The 20,549-nt window shown below is 36.6% G+C and overlaps 1 protein-coding gene across 7 annotated transcripts in view; it reads right to left on the bottom strand.

The window, feature by feature from the left end:
* The window catches only part of CDH13 (cadherin 13), a 493,014-nt gene that overhangs the window by 244,520 nt on the left and 227,945 nt on the right, over positions 1 to 20,549 (bottom strand). For all 7 annotated transcript variants that reach the window (XR_014588949.1, XR_014588950.1, XR_014588951.1 and 4 more), the window contains one exon: positions 10,206 to 10,358. Coding sequence is in view for 2 of the 7 variants with exons in the window: in XM_083851524.1 (XP_083707650.1) it covers positions 10,206 to 10,358 (153 nt within the window). In the remaining 5 variants the exon portion in view is untranslated. The remainder of the gene's footprint in view (positions 1 to 10,205; positions 10,359 to 20,549) is intronic.

Below are 20,549 nucleotides of genomic sequence, written 5' to 3'. Positions count from 1 at the left end.
CTTGAGACTATCCAATTGCCATAAAACATCAGCTGATATACTTGCCAAAAACCAACCAACCAAACAAAAACAAGCAAACAAAAACACCACCACCAAATTAAAAAAAAAGGGGGGGGGGGGGGTGAAGGGGGAGGTGTGGAGGGGGAAGGGGAGGGATTCTAGTTTCACTACCACAGTTCAAAACATAAAATGTTCTTTTTTCACCCACCCACAACCGGTCATCTGCTTTATCTGTGGGACTGCAGTGGACTTAAAATCTAGCAGTCAAAAAGCTTTGACAATGACAAGGGGAAATGGATTCTGGACAGCAATCATCAATCTTTTTCAAAATTTCTTTTTACAACCCACAGATATTTTTGCATGATTTCACTAATGGAGACCTCATGGTCCATACTGCCATTTTTCCTCAAAGTCTCTAGCAGACATTGAAAAAATATAATAAAAAAAATGTGCATGTCATTGTAAGGGCTTTATCAAACAATTGCATCATATTAGGGCTCCTAAACATTGGTGCAAGAAAGAGCAGATGCAGAAAGATTGGCTTTTGAAAATAGCTTAACTGCACACATTTGAACATTTCATAAACTAAATGCTCAGCTTTTCCAGGCAACCATGTACTTCTTAAATTAATATGTTTAACCTGACTGACGAGATATACAAACTAAAAACCATTAAAATGTAAATAAAACTCCCTTTTCCATCAAATTCCTTATCATTACACATAAACTACCTACGCTGTTTTACCAGAATTTTAAAAAAGGCAACTAGCAAGTAATCCAAAGTTCAGGGTTTCCAGAACACAGGTTTCTAAAGGAATTTATTTATGAACACACCAGATTAGAATGGGTAAAGCAGAACAACTTTTGACAATGGAAAGGTTCTGTAAAATAGCAAAACAAATTTATGCTTAGATGATGGTTATGCATACCCCTAGCAATGCAATTTATAAACAGCCTAAAACAGGTCAGTATGTCTGAATAAGGAAATGCAGAGAGTGTAGAAAAAATGTAACTGAATGACATAAAACATCAAGACAGACAGGAGGAGTAGAAAGGTTATGGAATTAAGTTAAAAGTGCAAGGGAAAAAAAAAAAAAGATCCAAAAACGTGGAAAATGAAAAGAAGATTGCAGGAGAGGATAAGAGAGGTAATATGATTTTCTTCAGGTACATAAAGAACAAGAGGTCAGAAAGGAGACAGAAGGTCCTCTAGCTGCAGAGAAAAAAATAATATTGACATAAAAATATAATGAATTCAGAAAGAAAGAGAGAGAGAGAGAGAGAGAGAGAGAGAGAGAGAGAGGGGAGGGGAGGGAAACAGGTGATGTTTGATGGGATGGGGAAACAATGTAGATTAATAATGAATATTCTCTTTCAGAATGTGCTCAGTTTCAAAATACACACTGTTTCTGTATGCTTAGCAACGGATCTAGAACCTCACAACTTGTGCACTTATTCCAGGAAAATAAACAGGAAATAAACACCCAGTAATTGATGAAACAGGACCCCCTCCCCCTCCGCAACACATACATCTCCCCATTCGCAAATACAAGATTAATAGTTTCTGCTTAAACTATGGTTAGCTAGAACAATACCAATGCATCAAAATAGGCCCAAGAGAAGTTTCTCAGAAGAAAAAGATTTCCTAAGCAAGTTGTTTGTCTTGTTCCAACCAAAAAAGAATACTCCCATTTTTCCTCTAGACTGCACCTTTGCAAACACGAGTGTAAACAGGCATGTCTGAGTACACAGCAGAGAAAAATGGGCAAATTCAGCATTGGGGTACACAAAGTGTGTGTGTGGGGGGGGGTACAGACCTAAGCTGCAGGAGCTCACCTAGTCCTTCCCTCCACTCCATTCAGAGCTGAGAGGCCCTGGCCAGGGATATAGCATGTCAGCAGTCCCTGCAGAAGTGCTGCCACATCCATCGCTGCGTAAGGCTGGGAACAATAATCTATGTTTGCAAAGCAATGCACACTCCTTCCCTTTGCTGTAGGAAAACGTAAGGTTCGGAGAAATGGCAGTGGTGCCTTTCCAGGTATTTATGCCAAGTATTTCTAGGCTCACCTAGAACAGTGAGCCTTCTGCAAGAATTTTTGACAGTTGCTATAATACAAGTAGACAAGGAAAAGAAACAAACAGATCATGCTAAAGAGTGAAGCAGTATCATGATGACATTTAAATGCCTTAAAATGCAATTAATATAAACTAGCAAAAATGGTTTCACAGACTATTAACATTACATGACAAAAATATTATTAGTCTCCTCTTGTGTAACTGAACACATCATTATTCTTTTCAGGAATGGCATTCTATTTGCAAGCAGTACTCATAAAAAAAAAAAAAGGCAAATAAAACCAAACATGAAACCAAAATTTGTCTCATTTGTTACTTTTTCAGTAAACTCCAATCGTTCTTTATTTCTTACTGCTGTGCATTTCCACCTCCTACTCTTCAATAAGAAAATACTAATTTTGCCTGATGTTTGGAATTTGGGTTATTTTTAGAATGGAGATCCAAGCCCACTACCTTCTCTTTGCAGTTATAGGGTTATAAACAAACCTTTGCTGATTTTTCCCTTTAATGAAACTTCATTCTGTTCCTCCTACAAATGGCATGACAGTGCTGTTGAACAGCAGGAATGACAAAGCCATGCAAGCAGTTAGATCTAAGAATAAAGCATATGCCCTCTAACAAAACCAACTGTTGACTTTAGTGTGCTTTCCACAATAAGTGATATGAGGATGCTAGTGATTTCTGAAATGAATCACAGTACCCTGCTGATATCTCATAACATTAAGATCTGCAGTATGTATTGAATAGACTATTTACAGTAAAAATGAACAAGATATGGTAAATTGGAGAGTTTATACAAAATAAATATCTTTTTCCCCCAGGACAAAATGGCAGAATATACATAAAAACAACATGAATTTTAACTAGACTTTCTGTCGGGTTTTCATTTCATCCAATAAAAAAATAATAATAAAATTGGGAAGAAGGGAGATATTCCCAGTAGCTTGACATCCCACTTACATCCCAGCTGTGTAAGCAACTATTTAAATCTTAGTTTTACAAAATATGATTCTATGTAAAATGTATATGCACAAATACTTGATGTATGCACACAGTTATGGTGATCACCTTGTTTTTCATCTTAGTGAACAACAAATGCCAAAAGTTCCCAATGAATTCAGGAGTCTGCCCATACAAATCTCACTGAATGATGTAGACTGCTGCTGGGTTTTCTCACTGCTGCATTTCTGCTTTCAAGTTAAATGAAAGTAAAATTTCCTAAAGCACAATCTTTCATTTTATAATCTCAATATATACAATAAAGGTTAAAAATACAAATTATATTAAAAATAATAATAATACAGGTTTTCCTCAAGTTTAGGGCATTCTCTTTACATGTCTTATGTGTCTAAATCCATTTGATACAGAACAGGATGCACCATTTTTTGACTAATTCATCACTCTTACTTTTTAGATGAAAAGTATTTTTTTAGGTTGACAGATTCATTTACTTCACTCTCTTGCCATACAAGTGAAAGCAGTGCTAAGTCCTAAGCAATCATGTCAGAAGCAAAGACCAGTACTAAGTCAGTACTGTGAGCATGAAGAACAAGTTCCCATAAGATGTACAGTCCTCTGTATTATAATACCATTTTAGGGGCTGAATACTTTTTTGGCAATTACAGAGGCCAACAGCAGATCTTTAATAAGGCAAAGAGACAAACAGGCAGAGACTCAAATCAAGCACCACAAATCCACGGAGCTCCACAAGCTGCAGAACTTGCATGGCCACAGGCACACTAGTACATCAACCTAACCCACTGCCAACAGTGGTGAAACTTCGCTGCTCTGAAACTTTGGGCCATAGTGAAAGTTCTAGAAAGGAGCACGAAAACAGGGCAACATTTTGCCCAGAGCAGACCTTCAACTTCCTTCATTTCACATCTTCAAGAAGTAAAATGGATTCTGATATAAAAGCAGAGTTGATTTCTTCTTCCTATATGAAAAGGCCTATATTGGAATAATAGTACTGTAACTGAGCTTCAGTTGTGAATTGATCAATTTCTAATGCTAATTCGGAAGCTAAACCAACACAGGTTTTCAGAAATTGCAGCCTGTGACTGCTAAGTGAACACAAGTGCAACTGCTGAGACGTAAATCTCTGCAAAGTTAAGATTATCATGCCTACCTCAGGATACAGAGCAGCCTGCAGTCCCTTCATGTGTAGCTATGAAAGAAGGAATTCAATGTTTTTCAAGATGCAGCCCCCTTTTTTCTCTCTCTTTTATTTTTTTTTTCCTAAGATCCTACCTAGAGAAATTCTTTATTTTTAGCATTCACAGTGATGAATTTTCCTCTTCTGTACAGAGCTGATCAGCTTGCTTACTGAAGAATCCACGTAGGGACAGCTAAACTTCAAGTAGTGCTGCGTGGTAACAACCTAATGGCACTTTCTCAGCCAGTGTTCATTTCCCTTTCTGTAGTTTGACTATGAAATTAGTTCAAAACAGTCATCTCTGAGTGTACCCACAACATGTGAACACTTTGCTGAATATATACATATAAGCATACTATAAACATATATTTTTTCTTTATATTGATATCTTATGCACTCTTTACATATACTTATATAATGTAAGCTACAGAGATCATTTTAACTTCCAGAATTTTCAGTTGTATGTCAGTTGATCTAACTACAGCCTATTTATACAAATAAGTTTCTAGCTTATTAATAATCAAATCCAATAGCTAAACAGGAACTGCTCTTTTTTTTTTTCCCCCATGTGAAATCTTTTCTCATTGCTAAATGGTCAGGATTCTTCCCTGACAAGTTTGTACTCTGCCACGATTCCAAGTTTTTTGGATGTAACACATGCAGTTTGGGAGCACCGTTATTTCATTATGTTTTCTCTGTGTATTGTTTACGTTTTAATTAAGTCAAACACATTTGACTGAAATTTACATCCCCACAAGACCAAAACCCTTCCTCCCATGGAATGCTGAGTGCCTTCTCCTTTTCAGGAAATTACTGGGAGATGACGGAGGTCTGACCTTTCCCAGCAATAACTGGTTTCAGCTCAAGACAGAGCAGATCACTTAAATTTCATACAATTCTGCCAGTGCAGATAACCAAGATAAAAACACAGTTTAGACCAGTCTTGAAATTAGAAGCAAATCTGTGGTTTTCATTCTCAAAGAGAGAGAGAAACACTCTAGTGTGCGCTATCTATCTCCATGCTGCATATTGCAGAGATTCAGTATCAGGGTATGTTAAATCATTCTGAAAAGGATGTGGTTGCACTATACTCAACTTAAACACAAGACAAATTCATTTTTCTGTACAAGGTAAATTACAGTTTTTTACTTCTAGGTTTTTATACTGCTTTCATTAGATGCAAAAATACATTCAAGTACTTGAACATCTTTGTCAGAAAATACTCCCAGGCACCTGACTATGCCAGTTTTCCTCAAACCTCTGAAGCATTCCCATTTTTTGTTCCTTATGAAGCACAGAAATAGAATCCAGTAGGACTGCAAGCATCCCTGTAAATGTTTGGCTCAGTCACAGAAATAGCAGTCTCATGTAACTTGAACTGATGCAGTTCACGCTAAAGATTTGGTTGCTGTTCATTGGTTCGAATCCTTTAGCCTGGTCTCAGTCTACTTGTTATTCAATGTATAGAAACAGCAATACGTAGGAAATAGTCCTAATTTGCTTTTCAGTACTGTTAACATAACTTTTCTGAATATCTCAGTCTAACAGTTGCAAGGCATCCTTTCATAGAAGTGTGATAAGTCATTATAAAAAAAAAAAAAGCTGAAAACTGATTTCACACCTCTACTTGTGAAGTATTTTCTAAAGCAAATAAAGCTCTTCACTTAAAAAAATAATTAAAACTAACTCTTCATTAACAGTTCAAATTACCTATGTAAATTTGTTCACAGCTTTAATTTGCACACTGATGCTGAATGGTTTTATCAAACTTCTCCATTTCGTGTTTGCAAAGGATCACTTTCTGATCATTTCTCTTCCGCACACCCTGCAGTTATGAAAAAGCCCACCAATGATGGCACCATCCTGTAGCATCTTGACACCTGACTGAAAGCCAGCCATTGACTAGCTGGCACATCGCCACTGATGCTTAACAGGACTGGATTTTACTGCTGCAAGGATCACATGGTGATGGGAAGTGATAGGAAATGAGTTTATACAGCTTCAGTCTTTGTCCTGTACTGGGACATACCTAGGAAAGAAGGAATGCCTAACCAAAATCTCATATATGAACTGTAAAAACATTAATGGATTCCTATTCCTATATCTTTTGGACATATCTAACCTTTGAATAAAGAACCAAACATAGTTCTTTAACTTAGTAATTTTTGTCATCTCAGTCATGGTAATCTGCTTGTACTTGCACGGAAGCACTTTGCCTGTGAACACAGTATCTGTGCAAATGTGAGGTTTGGAAAAACAACTCCACATTTTCAATTAACATGTTACCCCATAACCTCTGTTTCTCAGCCAGTCTTCACTGGCCTCGTATTTGAACCTTTGTTTCGCAATTCGCTAGCCTTTTCTTTCAATGCTTAACACAACTAGACTTCCAACTTCATTGGAATCCTTCAGTTCTGTCGTCGGACATTAGCACAACTGAATTCTTTTGATATTTTGCTTAACGATGCAGCTGAAAGTCAATAAAATTCCTGTTCTTTTGGAATCAGAAAAGACAGCAGAACTGAAGTGTGCCAGGAATTTCCCAGACTATTAGACATTTTTGGATGTACCTCAGTGATCTGAACTAGAAAATCCATCCTCCTCAAATTTCTATATTTGTTTTAAACACCTGCAATTTTTAATACTAGATAAACAATCTACCATTCCCTGAAATTTCTAACCAGTTTTATTCATTCAAGTCTTGATAGAAAACCAAAGACATTATTTTTGATAGCATATTTGTAAACTGAATGCCTTTTTCTTATATTAAGTAGGGGCTCTAGGTGACCTGCTTATCTCAACAAACCAGAAACAATTCAATAATATAACTATAGTCTGCCTAAGTCCTTTCTTCAGACCGTTATTTAGTAGTTGCACCAACAGGCATCTAACCCCAAAATAAAACTACTCAGTGTAAATCCATTCCTTTCTCTGATCCAGAGAATTCCTGTCAGGATGTCAGGATGCTCTTCATTACACTTCTTTTGAGAGAGGGAAAAAAAAAAAAAAAAAAACTTTTCTAAAACAATTTATCTTAGCTTGGCATAGTAGCATCCTTACATCCTCTTGCACTTCTTCATAAACAGTTTTCATTTAAAATTGCTGCTAGCTGACATTCTCCAACCTTTAAGGAGGCACCCCACAAAGCTAAAGGGACAAACATATCAGAAGAATCTACCGATTTCCACTGGCAAATAGGATTTCAATAGCATAGTTTCATATACATGAGAAAAAAAATAATTACTTATGGCTAATTTCACTGTAGTGGCTTTTGGACTTCTGTCTCACTCAGCCTCCTCTGACACAGTTTCATTTTCTCAACAGAAATCAACACATTTTGAAATGTGCAACTGGTTGGGTCATGTTTGCTATGACAATTAATCACCCTTGACATCAATATTTCGGTGGAATTTCACATCCTTGTCCACTTTTGAACAACTTAACTAATTTCATAAAAACCAACTAATAAATGAATCAAATAAGTCTGTATCGGGAAGGGGGCTTGGGGCTCAGGTCATTAATGCATCTGCCTTGTATTCTTCTCCCAGCTTGAGTTTCTTTTGCTATTAAACAGCTCTTCTCAACACACAACTACCATGCAACTTGGCTGCAGTAGATAGACTTTAGCAGTCCCCAACTCTCAGATATTTCCTATTTTAAATTTTTTTTCTATCCTTTACTAAAAATAAAATAATTGAAACAAACAGTGTAAAGTGGCAATTAACTCAGACAATCAATGGTTTTCTGAGTGGAATTCAGTTGCCCTGTAATTTAATCACTTTTCTCTTGTAATGAATTATCATAGGAAAAAGTCCTACATGCTTTTCAATATTCCTCCAGGATAAACAAGACAGCAAAAACTACTCTTGAACCTTCAATGGTAGAAAGAACAACGTTTTTTGTTAGAGATTAAATACCCTTAGATAGTTTAAAGTGCTTTGAGGTACATGGATGTGTAAAAGCTGCAAAGTTCTATGAAATACTGTGATCACCAAAGCTCGATTTTGTGCCCTATTAACATCTGCTTTAATTCTCATCCCTTGAGTATATATGCACTAAGAATAGGAAATAAATCAGTGCTAACGCACAGCAGCCTTCTGTGTAGCTGGAATGATTCAAACAAATTTCATTTTTTCATCCTTGCCCCATCACTGATTATATACTTGATAGTAAGATGGCTTGCAAAGAACTTGCACTTTTTTTCATGGAGATCTATTATTTCCTTCTTTGCCTTTTGCTTTGAAATAAATCTTTCAGGAAATCGATACTGGGGGGGCAGGGGAAGCAAGTGAATTTTTTTTTCAAAAAGCTTGACAAAAATCTGAGTCTTTTTGGTAATTCATCTTTCAATGTATCAAGGAAATCAAGGAGAAAATCCCGCTGCCTTCCTGACACCATGAAACATCTTTATTGGAAAACAACAGGCTGGATTCAAAGACAGACTAAATCAGGTTGAGGGTTCTCCTTCTGCAGAACTTTTCAGCTACATTTTGCACAACAGGATGCCAGTGAGCATGCTGAGCAGAGTGCTATATAACAGGTTAGGAAGCACTACAACCTATTAGGATATACATTTGCATTGCTCTGGATAATCTGCTACACTGCACTATTTGTATATAATTTGCATTGCTTCAAAAAGGCTCCTCTCTAGGGAAATGTTTTTTGTCTTAATTTAAGTGTATGCTTTGCCAGATCAGATAGGAGGGCCATTTGTGGTTTGATGCATTAGGCTGAAAAGACTACTATGATTTTTCAGTAAAAAAAATAAAATAAAATTCAAGGTTTATACTCAATACATTAAGGTAGAAAGCCACTATGATAAAATAGGAAACAGCTGGAAAATGAAGATGAGGAACAGTATTATAAAGAGAAACTGCAACATTTCTCTTTTAAGAAGGACAGCAGTGGCTACCATAAATCCTACGCAAGTGGTTAACATACATTTCACTGTAAACCCAGATGAGAAATAGATGTTTAAGTGTTGAAAATCAACATATGGTACATTTTAGCAATGCTTTTTGGGCAAGCATGACTAGTCATCGAACTAGCAAACTCTTCCAGAGGAGGAGAGAAACAGCACTGAAAGCAAAAGTAGTAATTACTACACAGCAGAAGACAAAACTAAGAGGTTAGGGACAGCAATCAGAACTGTCAGCAGACCCCGAGCCCCGCATGGGTTGGCGCAGTATACGCTCCCTTCTGCATGATGATACAGAGATCAGATCTGCTATGCTGGGGCAGAAGTGGCAATGCACAAATCTACTAGGCATTTTGAATCCAGCTTCTCATCTATATTGAAGTGCCAAGACACAATTTAACTGAGTGCACATTTCCAGAGTGAGATAAAAAACATGAATTGACAGATCCTCTTTTTATACTATGCAATTCAAGACATCATGGTGCAGTTATTTTACAGATTTCCAAGATCACTTGCTGTATTTTCAGTGAGGAGAAACGTAGCTTTTGTTGACAAGGAAAAGAATCCTTCATAAAATCTTTGTTGAAGACACATGTTTGACAATGTATCTGCTGACATTAACAGGATCTTCTGCGGCTCAATTAAAAATATCCATTACTACAAAACAGAGATGAATAGTATATTCCACTGACAACTTGACAATCAAAAGGAGAAAGTATAACCATGTAGTACCTTAGAGGCAACTTCCCAAAATACCTTCTTTTGTCCAAACATAATTTTGTATTCACAAATCATATGCGTACATGAATTTCAGACAGTATTTCTACTGAAGATAAATGACAGAAATACATGCAGAAAGCAGAGCAGAGTTTCAATTGCATGTAAAAATACACACATTTACAATTTCCAAAGGATAAACGGTTCTTCTGGAAATTTTTTAGGACGGTGTCTCACAGTTTAACCTTCAGTAACTGCAGTCTTTTTCAACAGCTAATACGCATTCAAAAGTATGTATTACCAACAGAGAGGCAGAGATCCTATTGCTATGAGTACTCACCTCATAATTGGCAATTGCTTCTCTGTCAAGGGCTCGGGTCACAGAGACATCCCCACTGATCTCGTTGATTCTAAAAATTCCTTTTGGGTCTTGATCTACTCCCTTACCAGAGAGTCGAAACTTTGCTCCCTCTGTCCCTTCACTCCTGATGACCTGCACGGCAGAAAACAAGAAGTTACAGGCCATATTAAAAAAAAAATAAAATAAAATAAAATCATTCTAAACCCACATAAGCAATTTCAATCTTTATCCTAATGTTGAGGCATATTCCCCGCCAACAATATGAAAATATAAAATATGCTTTCAATCATTCAGAAAACACTCTCCAATTCTTGTGTTAAACCATGGAAAAGCTAGTCAAGTCCTTAGGCAGTTGCTATCTTATCTTTACTGTCTTCTATTTCACTACTTAAAATTTCTATTATTCCATTGCTACTGTATTCACTCCATGTCTAGCATTTGACATTTTATTTAATTCTTTTTCTTTTTTTTCCCATTTAAATTGATAAACTAGCTGCGAAGAAATCCTACAAGAAAAAGAAAAAAAGACACATTCCACCAAATGGAATAAAGCATACTTATTTCACGACAACTCTTATCATATCAGATAGCCATCACACATTATTTTCCAATTAGTCATCCCTTTTTATTAGCAATCTTAGTAATTTCAAAATAGATGACTTTGGGGATTTTTTTTTTTCCCTTTCTTGTTCTCTTCTATACTCTTCCTTTCCCAGGATTTTAAACCAAGGAAAAATCTCCTCACAGAAATATCTGGGTATCCTGCCCAGAACTCTGCTTAGTCACACAGTTGGAATTCCTCCACTTTCCAAATGCATGAATACTTATATACATATGTGTGTACTGAAACTCCTGGTTACTATCACTATCTTGTTTCCCATATGAAAAAATCCCTAAAAATCCAATTTCAAGGCTGTTTTAGATTACTGACAGTAGCATATGTAAACTTGCATAGCTACATGATGTTTCTTATAAAATACATGCTTTGCAAATTTGTACTTGCACACCAGAATCTAGAAGGATTATAAATTAATCTTGCCCTTTAAGGCTGACAATCTTGCCAAGCCATTCTTTCCAACTGCTGTTTCATGTTCTTTTGTTTCTAGAAATTTTATATTGTTAATGTTTCCACAGAAACATTAAGTCAAGTATTTATATGCTGGTCTAAATCACAGCTCAGGAATCGGAAGGAACAAGGGGCATTAGAAATCTGGACCTGTGCCCATTTTGCTATAATCAATATGCGGGGTGTTTAATAATGTCCCTGAGGAAATATATGTTTGTTGCCCTATTGCTGTGGGTTCAGCAACACTGGTTGGCAGATTACTGTGCAGGGAGATTTTGACTAAACTCCATAATCATTATTCCTTTATTTTAATTGAGGAAAAAAATAGCCACAAGTTATGAAAGAGAAAATCAGCATTTTCAGAGATAAAGTTTAGACTTTCAAACCCTTTGGGAAATGGAGAAATTTCAAAATAAAAAATTGTTTCAACTTTTTTCTCCTTCCTCCTCCTAGTCAGAAATGCTAATAGATGAAAATTTCTTCTTGTGTATTTTTGAGCATGTCATGACAAAACACAGAGGTAGACAACACTGCAAGTGACAAAAGGGCAAACTAACTTTGTGCTTCAGGTTCTGTGATGAAACCAAAACTTAATGGCTGAAAGCTACCCAATATTCAATACATATTTTGACCAATCTCTGTTTTTGTTCATTACATCAAGTTTAAAAGTATGTTTTTCTATTTCCGTATTATGCTTATGATTTTGCAGTGTCATGACCATTGCTCACTTTTGTACGGAAAAGCTGAATTGCTTGTCCTCTGTCCTGATTTCTGAGACTTATTACAAGAAGTGCTCCTTTACGTCTAATATAAGAAGAGTGGTTTGAAAGGCACCATTTCAGCCACAGGCCAGCAGAAAAACCTAATTCAGAGATGTTTGCACAAGAGCCCTATCCCACCACAGCAGTCAAACATTTCCTAACTGTTCATCACAAATTTGAGACATAGTATAGGCCAAAAGCCCCAGCTGCAAGAAACCATAGAAAGAAAGTACAACAACTCATGGACATTAGTGATATTCTACAAGGGAATTTATAAGACAGATTCCAGATAATTATATACAGATCCTTCTTCATACTAGATAGAAAGGCAGAAGAGTAATAATAATAGCAGTAAGAAGCATCCCTACAAGCCTGAATGGAGGGAAAACTTACTCTTTCTCCAAATCTGACAAAGACCTTAATCTTGAATTTGCTAGCAATACATCCTAATGTGGTACCTGAAAGATTTGTACTCCCCGGAGCTACAGTGCATTCCATATCTCATCCCAACCTTAACTGCAACCATTCCTCAGCATACAATGTATGGGATCAGTGGAGTTACCAGAAAGCAGAGTTTTTTTTCTAAATGACAGGATGTTTCTGCTGAGCCTTTTTAAAGCTTCAGGAAGCAGGCACAGTCCTGGTTCAAGTATATGCAGAGGCTTCTCTCCTATCTATTTAGTCAGTTAGGTATCTAGTTATTGCACAGCAACTCATGCTTGATGGAGTATTAAGAAACTCAGGTTAGAGATGCTCCATATACCGTTGCATTACTTGTTCAAGTGCAACGGTGGTAAGATAAAAAGTAATTTTCAGTATGATATTCTTAAAATGTTTAATTAGCCACAAGAGGGAGCTACATACTCCCAGGAATGTAAAGAAGAACATTAACATCTCCTAATTAAGAAGCTTATATAATGGCTGCATAGTTCAAAGAAAGTGCATTTCCCAGTTCACACTAAGCTCAGTACAATGAAAAGTTTAATACAAATCAGGCTTAATTTGCCATATGGTTTGGTGCTTCAGCAAGAGCAAGGAAGAAAGAACAGGAGGATTGTCTGACATCTCCTCTGGCAAGACTGCTATTCTGAATGCCATCTAAAACACAGCACTGTTGGTATGAAAATTTCCTAGGTTACAACATATTACACAACAATGCTCTCCCAATTTACAGGCAAGGCCAAATTATTTCTGCTGGAATGTTTGCTTTGGGATGTTATTTCTACATTTCTAAAAAAGCTCAGTTTCCCACAGTTGCTACTACCTACAGACAGAAATGCTTATCTCCAGAATTTTTTCACAGCTTTAGGACCTTCAGTGCTTCATTGCAGGTTCTAATATTGAAAACTTCTGCACCATATGACAGCAGCTATGCGTTGCACATAAAACCTCATAATTTGAGGGTGATGAGGCACTGGAACAGGTTGTTCAGAGAAGCAGTGGATGCCTCACCATTACAAGTGTTCATAGTCAGGCTGGGTGGGGCTTTGAGCAACCTGGGCTAGTGCCTGTGGCAGGCTGTTGGACTAGCTAATCTTCAAAGGTCCCTTCCAAACCAAACCAACGTGGGCAGATGGGGTAGACAGAATAGATGCTTACCGAACATCCCACAATAATACAGACTTGTGAAGTCTATTTCCTCCCCCAGGACCCAAAGGACAGCACAGATGCACTTAGATATGTCTAATTTCCCCACCTCAACAAGGGTTAACAGCATTTTCCAATGTGAAGGATGCACTGAAGAATAAACATATTGAAAACTGACATGATCCATGCTAGCCTTGTCAGAACCCCTTATATAGCACTGAAGACAAAACAGAATTATTTTTGAAAAATCAAAACAAAATTAACAAAAGGCAGAGATGAGTATAGGGCTCAACTAAGAGGCACTTTGAAGAAAACAGAGCGTTACTTAGCTGACAGGATCTGCTTTTTGCTGAACCATAGCCAAAACTTATTTACCAAGTGTTGTTTTCCACCTGACATTATGTATCCCTTCCAGCTAAACTCATTTCAGCATTGTGATCCCCCTATTGTTACAGGTACACCGCAACAGTAAACCAGTGTTCTCAAGAGAAGAGAAATAGAAGTACAAAAAACACACTACCCCCTGAGAGAGACTTTACAGTTCTGCAGCCATAATAATTGCGTCCTTAACAGCACCATCAGAGTTCACCAGTCTCAGTAGGTATTTGCTGCAATCACTTCTGTAATTTCTTAGTTCTTGGCACTGTCTGAATTAGAGGTACAATATATTAGTTTCAATTTTAATTAGAAAATGAATGCCACCTTCAGAGAGGTACATTTGGTTCCAGTCCTAATACTTTTCACTTTGGAGTGTTAAACTGCTTCCAGCGTGTTTTTTAGCTTTGTGGGTTTTTTGGTTGGTTTTCATGGTGGTGTTTTTCTGCCCTCCTCCTTCTTTTTCTAGGAAGCAAAATTATCCACAGAATATTTAGCACTGAACTATTTTTTTTTCTTTAATCAGTGTACTCCAGAAGAGCAAAACAATGGTTTAAGGCCCATTGTTTAGACAACATATAAATATTCGAACAGACACTTCCTGTCCTGCCATACTGAAAACCACTCTTTACAGCTGGAGGCTCCTTCTGCTCTGTGCTCTGACTCAAATAATCTTTCAGTCAAGACAAACGCAAAATATTCTCATCATTATGCAACCCCCCTAACCTACAGAACCTTCTTCACTACTATAAAATAAACATACAAAAACTGTGGTTTTAAAGCAATTCAAATAAATTTGTTGGATTTAATAATTTATTAAGTCTATTGGTTTTCAATACACGTGTCTTCATTAACTGAGGATCAGATCAACTAGTTTATCATGGCAACCTAGTTCTGCTCTTTGTCAAAGGGAGACGTATTGGCCAAATCTGACCTTCCCTCTGACTAGGGCTTACATCAGAACTCACTCAATACCTGAGTGATGCTAAAGAACTTCCAGGTGATTTACTGACATAACTAAAGGTAACAGAAATTAAGTTCCTCCACACGACTCTGTCCATTGTTCATGATAATGCGGGATAAAAGAAACACACTATAAATGACAACATATATTTTATGTTACGCTTTTCTCTCGTTCACAAAGCAAGCCTTGCTGGTAAGGTCCACAATAACTTCCTTTCACAATCATCAAACTTAAAAAATAATTATTAGCTGAAATGCATCTGAACAAATATCTATTCAGTATGTTCTCTGAGACACAAGCTAGGTTGGTATAGAGTAGCCTGAACAATACTTGCAAAACTCAAGTAAACAGCAGAATAAGCCATCAGCAATTAAAGATGCTCATGTAATACAGTAGTGGAGGCAATATTACAGCCCTGAATTTCAAAATAGTTCCAGATCAGTTTTCAGTAACCAGTCTATGTATGAGGCAAGATTTTCAAAGCTGTATAGATCTCCTAGACCATGCACTGTAACCCCGAAGCTTAAAGCAGCACATCGGCCAATCACTCAAATTCTAATACTTGTGCTTGCACTAGAGCAGCACTTTTGAAACTACAAGCAAAGAATGAAAAAGCAAATGTGACCAGCCACAGGAATACACAACACGGACCCAACCTCCAGCGATAACTGATGTAGGAAAACAGTCAAAGTCAAGGTGAAGGTTTTGGGTTGTAAGCTGGAGAAAACAACAGTGAACACTGCTTCTGTGTCATCATTTACAAAATTTTTGCTTCATGCTGTTGACAGTCCTAAGAAGAATATATATATTTTCCAGAGAAAGCAAAATGTATATGTATATGAAAGATTTGATTTAACTCAGCAACGAAAGACATAATTCAGTTATTTTAACTTTAAAATCCTGTCTCAGATTCTGGAGACTCAGATTCAACTGGGAGAAACATATTACCAAAAAAAAGTTTGGATTTTTGCACTTAAAAGTACAAAGGTGACTATCAGGCAAAAGTACTATTACAAGCCTAGCAATTACTTCTTATTCACACTCTTTTGTATTAGATCTCTTAACACTCTTAGAAATTACAGGAAAAAAAAAAGTTCTTCAAACAAGACAACGTGTATTATTATTGTAAAATGCATCTTTAAACTGAAGCCTTTTTAATAGCTATATAAAATTTTTGAAGTATTGAGCACTAGGTGTTCAAATACCTTAAACGTGGAAAATTTTAGACCAATTGTCAGAGATGCAATGTAGGAATGAAAAAAAACAGAAGTTGAAACTAAAATTAATTGTGAAAATGAAAAATCATACAATGATAATCTCAAGATAACAGGGTTGATTTTTTAGCATCTTAACTATGAGTTTTGTCATTGAAAACATTACAGGAAGTGTCACATTTAGGAACACCATTGTGAGAATTAAAGTACGTAGTTTTAACATATTTTTGATGCATGTTTGCAAGACTGATTTGGAGCTACAAACTGTACAAACGTTCCTTGCCTGAAGCAATCTAAATAAATGAACACTCTTATCAGGTAACATATTTAGAACTTCAGGTACATGAAGAAAAGGAACTTGTAGTGCTTGAAATGTAGATGGCACTTCTAAGTATTTTGTTGCACTGGGGCTGTGCTTCAGGAAGATACTATACCAACTTTTATTTTGTTACCCCAGTGCAAATGCAAGGTTTTAGTCCCTATAACACAAACAATTCCAAATCTGAAATTTGCGAAGGTTAATAAATTCCACAGATGACTATTTCAACGTAATGTTGTAATGTATGAAAATGATATAGTATATGAACAATGAAGTAATTTCATCACCAGTGCTCATTTTTTGAGGTCTTTTTAGAATAATCAACACAAATAGGACATTTTATCTTCAACCAAAATATATCTTCTCAACATAACGGCTTTTGATTGTAATTATGCATAGACTTTTACAAAATTCAGATCAATTTTGTAGCAGGATGCACAATTGCCCAAATGAAACACAATGAATTTATGCATGTGGAAGCCCTGTGTCCCGGTGGTTCCCTTTCATCTGAGGTTCACTGTTGTAGTTCTACACTGATGTAACAATTTCCCCTGAAGAATAGCGATAGCACTGGGGCCTGCAGACTTCATCTACCAAACCTGAGGATTTGAACAATATGGACTACTACCAGTGAGCATTTGCTTTCAGACAGAAGTAAGTTAATTCTATGAACACATAATGATGTGTGTTATCTTTTGTAGCAGGTAATCCTTCAACTTCTTTTGCTCTTCATTTATAAAGAGCAAGAAGATTCATTACAAATAATTTTCACTTCCCCTTTTTCCTAAGTAGTAGTTGATTTCAGATAAGTATCTGCAAACTCTAGAATCAGCGCACAATAATTTCCTCCTACTGGCAGCACAGAATTTATGAACACAGGTTTTTGTAATCTCAAAGGAGAATTACCTGGAAGTATTACTTGTCACAGAAGACCTGGATATTTCACTGGCTGATTTGGCCTATCGGAAGCCATTTAATGAGCATATTTTAATTACCGCTTAGGTTACTAACTTGTAACACACCCTCTTGGCTGAAAGAATTTGAGGACCACCATATTTTGAGTGACAACTAGCTGAAGAAGCTACAAAGCTATAGTTGTTAGGAAAAGTCTGACTGACTACAATACATGAAGAAAATCTCAAAGAATGTCCTTTAAAAATATATATATATATATTTAGATTTATAGAGGGGCTTTATTGTAAACCTATCATTGATCTAAAAAGGAAGAAATGCAGAAACAATGTTTAATGGTTTCTAATTGCATAAATTCAGGACAAAGGACAGAATACATAACATGTAAACAGCACATGTGGAGCAGCAAAGTCTTCAAGGAGTAGGAGAAAAGAGAATAGAGCCAATTTACAATATCTTTTTGCAAGTATTTCACAGTACTGTCTATTCCCAATAAGATCAAAGTCTTCACTTTATTACTCAAGGCCACTTTTGCAGCATCCAGAAAATCATAAGGCTGTCTGATCTAGCACTAGGCTGGAAGAAACACAGCACCATTTTGGCTGTACTGTGCCCTGGCTAAAATAAACTGCTGATAAGGTCTAGAGAAGTCTGCCCTGGGCTGAAAGGGGAATATTAAAAACAAAACAAAACAAAGCAAAAAACACTAGTCACTTTCTTTCCCTGCAGCTACAATTACTGCCCACAGATTTAGCTACAAATGTTATCTTTAGATCCATGCATGCAGCAAAGAAAGAAATCAAGATCTGGATTAAGTGGGAACTTCCAGCCGGGTGGAGTAATTGGAATTGCAAAATGAGACACTGAGGTTGCAGAGCCAACCTGAAGAATGGAATAGAAGTAATAAAGTGAGAAAAATGGAGTTGTTGAGAATGATTCACTTAAAAACAGTCTTGAAAACTAAGATTCAGTTTAAGTTTAAGAAATTTGTTGGAAGATTGTGTCTAATTTTGTTTGGCTTTAACTAACAACCTGTGGAGTCTAGGCTTCTAAGAATACTTTGCGGTTAAGATGAACATAGAGGAATAAGTAGTCTATCAAGAGCATTTAGTGTGTTTTTTTTTAAACTGAAGATATTAAAAAGCAATATTATGATGAAGCGCATTTTAAAAAATTGTGTTCCATTATACGAAGTCAATGTAATACTTCTGGATGCTTTAAGAACCTGCTTAGCACCCAATTCCCATTTGTAGCAAACAACCCACAGATCTAATTATAGATTTTTCTCAGCCACTAGTTCCCTAGGAAACAAATCCATGGCTCATGTCTTGTGCACGGAAGGTCATAGTATAAAGATAAATATTTTTCTGTGTATAGAAACTTATCTAGAGGTCACAGGTCTGCATCTCCGCAGACGATGGTGCTTCTGTCAAGGACAGACAGCAGCTACATTTGACGGATATCTCAAATATTTAAAACTTTAAACACTTTAATCTGATGAAGCACTTAATACTTTTATTAGTTACAATGCTCTATGGCTCTTTTTGCTGTAAACAAAGGATTTTAATTTTCATTTTCTAAACTCATTCCCATTTTTATCAATGGGTCCACCTCACTTTTCATCTTAAATGTTCAACAGTCAGAGGTGAATGCAAAACAGCTGGTACATAGCTACAACTGAAGGCAGAAATTTAATTTCAAGTCATGAAAGGTAAATATGATTTGAATTTTCTGATATTGACTCAAAGTTAACAGATGTCATCACAAACTATTACAACATTTCTACCTACGTGCATGTAAACTGCAGTAGTCTTATAAAAAGGTGTAAATATTGCTACTCAACTTTTGATTTGATTCTAATGCATTGCCAAAAAAAATACAAAATACAAAGCATAATTCCCAGATATGTGTGAATGAAAACAAAATCCAGATATGTGTGAATATAAAACTTGAACAGAGGTGAAGTAGAACGAATTTGAGGGTGGCAGAGGGAAGCTTTGTCAGATTTATCCTCCTCATTTATAACACAAAAATACTATTCAACTCCATCCTGAGCCATTTACAATGACAGCTTGGAAGTTAAACAGTCTTACTCACTCTAGTATAATATTCAGCATGACTTAAGGTCAAATAAAGGCTTTAGGCTAAGTCAAGGTGTCTTCAGTCTGTGGGAAGCGAGAAGGAAACCTGCACTGTCAGCACGTCTCAGGTAACATGCAGCAACCCATGCCAACCCAAGCCCTGCGGAGGTCTTGTTCCACTTGTGTCTGTGGACAGGCTGCCACCAAGGTCAAAGCCATCAGCTAATACCACAAGCCTGGACAGCTTTGCTCCCTAGATCAAAGAATGGTTAGATAGATGGATGCAAAAATATTTGATTCTTGGAAATGTTTTTGGATCCTTACTTTGTTTTTTTAAATTTACATTCTTTCCCACATTTTTTTGCATTCCCTCCATTTTTGTCCCTTATTCACTCTTGTGCTACATTGCCTTTGCTTCTTTAGCTGTAGTAGACTGAATTCTCATTAGCTAGAGGTGGGAAAAAAAATCCATGTGGCTGGTGAAATTGCTACCACAAATTTGCATTTCAAATCTTATAATGACTGCTAGCCTTAAACTGGTCTTTCACTGCTGAGTGAGGGTTACCCACTTCATTGGGCACAGCACTGCAGACATGATTACATAGCCAGGGAGCACTTACACCAATCTGGTGTAACACATCACGTTCATTCAAAAAACAGGCTGGCAGCTTCAGAAAGTGCAGGTTTTTCCAGCAGCGTAGCAGGTACCTCACTCACCAAGGCCCAGGAAGTCCCATGTGAAGTTTGCTCCCCTTTTCTGGGCACTTAATTCCTTCATGCTCTCATCTATCTCTAAAGGACACCCTAACTTTCATGTGTTGTTATTTTCCAGATGGGGCTGAGAAGTATTTTAACAATACCATTTTTTGATTGGCCTACTTTTAATAGTAAAAACATTACCTGAAGGTGGTTTTGTTAGCAGTTCCATAGGTGACTTTGCCTTCAGACTCATTTCAGAACTTGGTGTTCTGAAGTAATTTATTTTTTTTTCACAATGACAGTGTCACCAAAGTACGGTAAGACACTCCCTTCAGTCTCCTGTAA

This window comes from Anser anser (genome assembly GCF_964211835.1).
Source record: "Anser anser genome assembly, chromosome: 11".
Taxonomy (NCBI): domain Eukaryota; kingdom Metazoa; phylum Chordata; class Aves; order Anseriformes; family Anatidae; genus Anser; species Anser anser.
The sequence above is the reverse complement of the archived record's forward strand: the minus strand, read 5'-3'. Positions and strand labels throughout refer to the sequence as shown.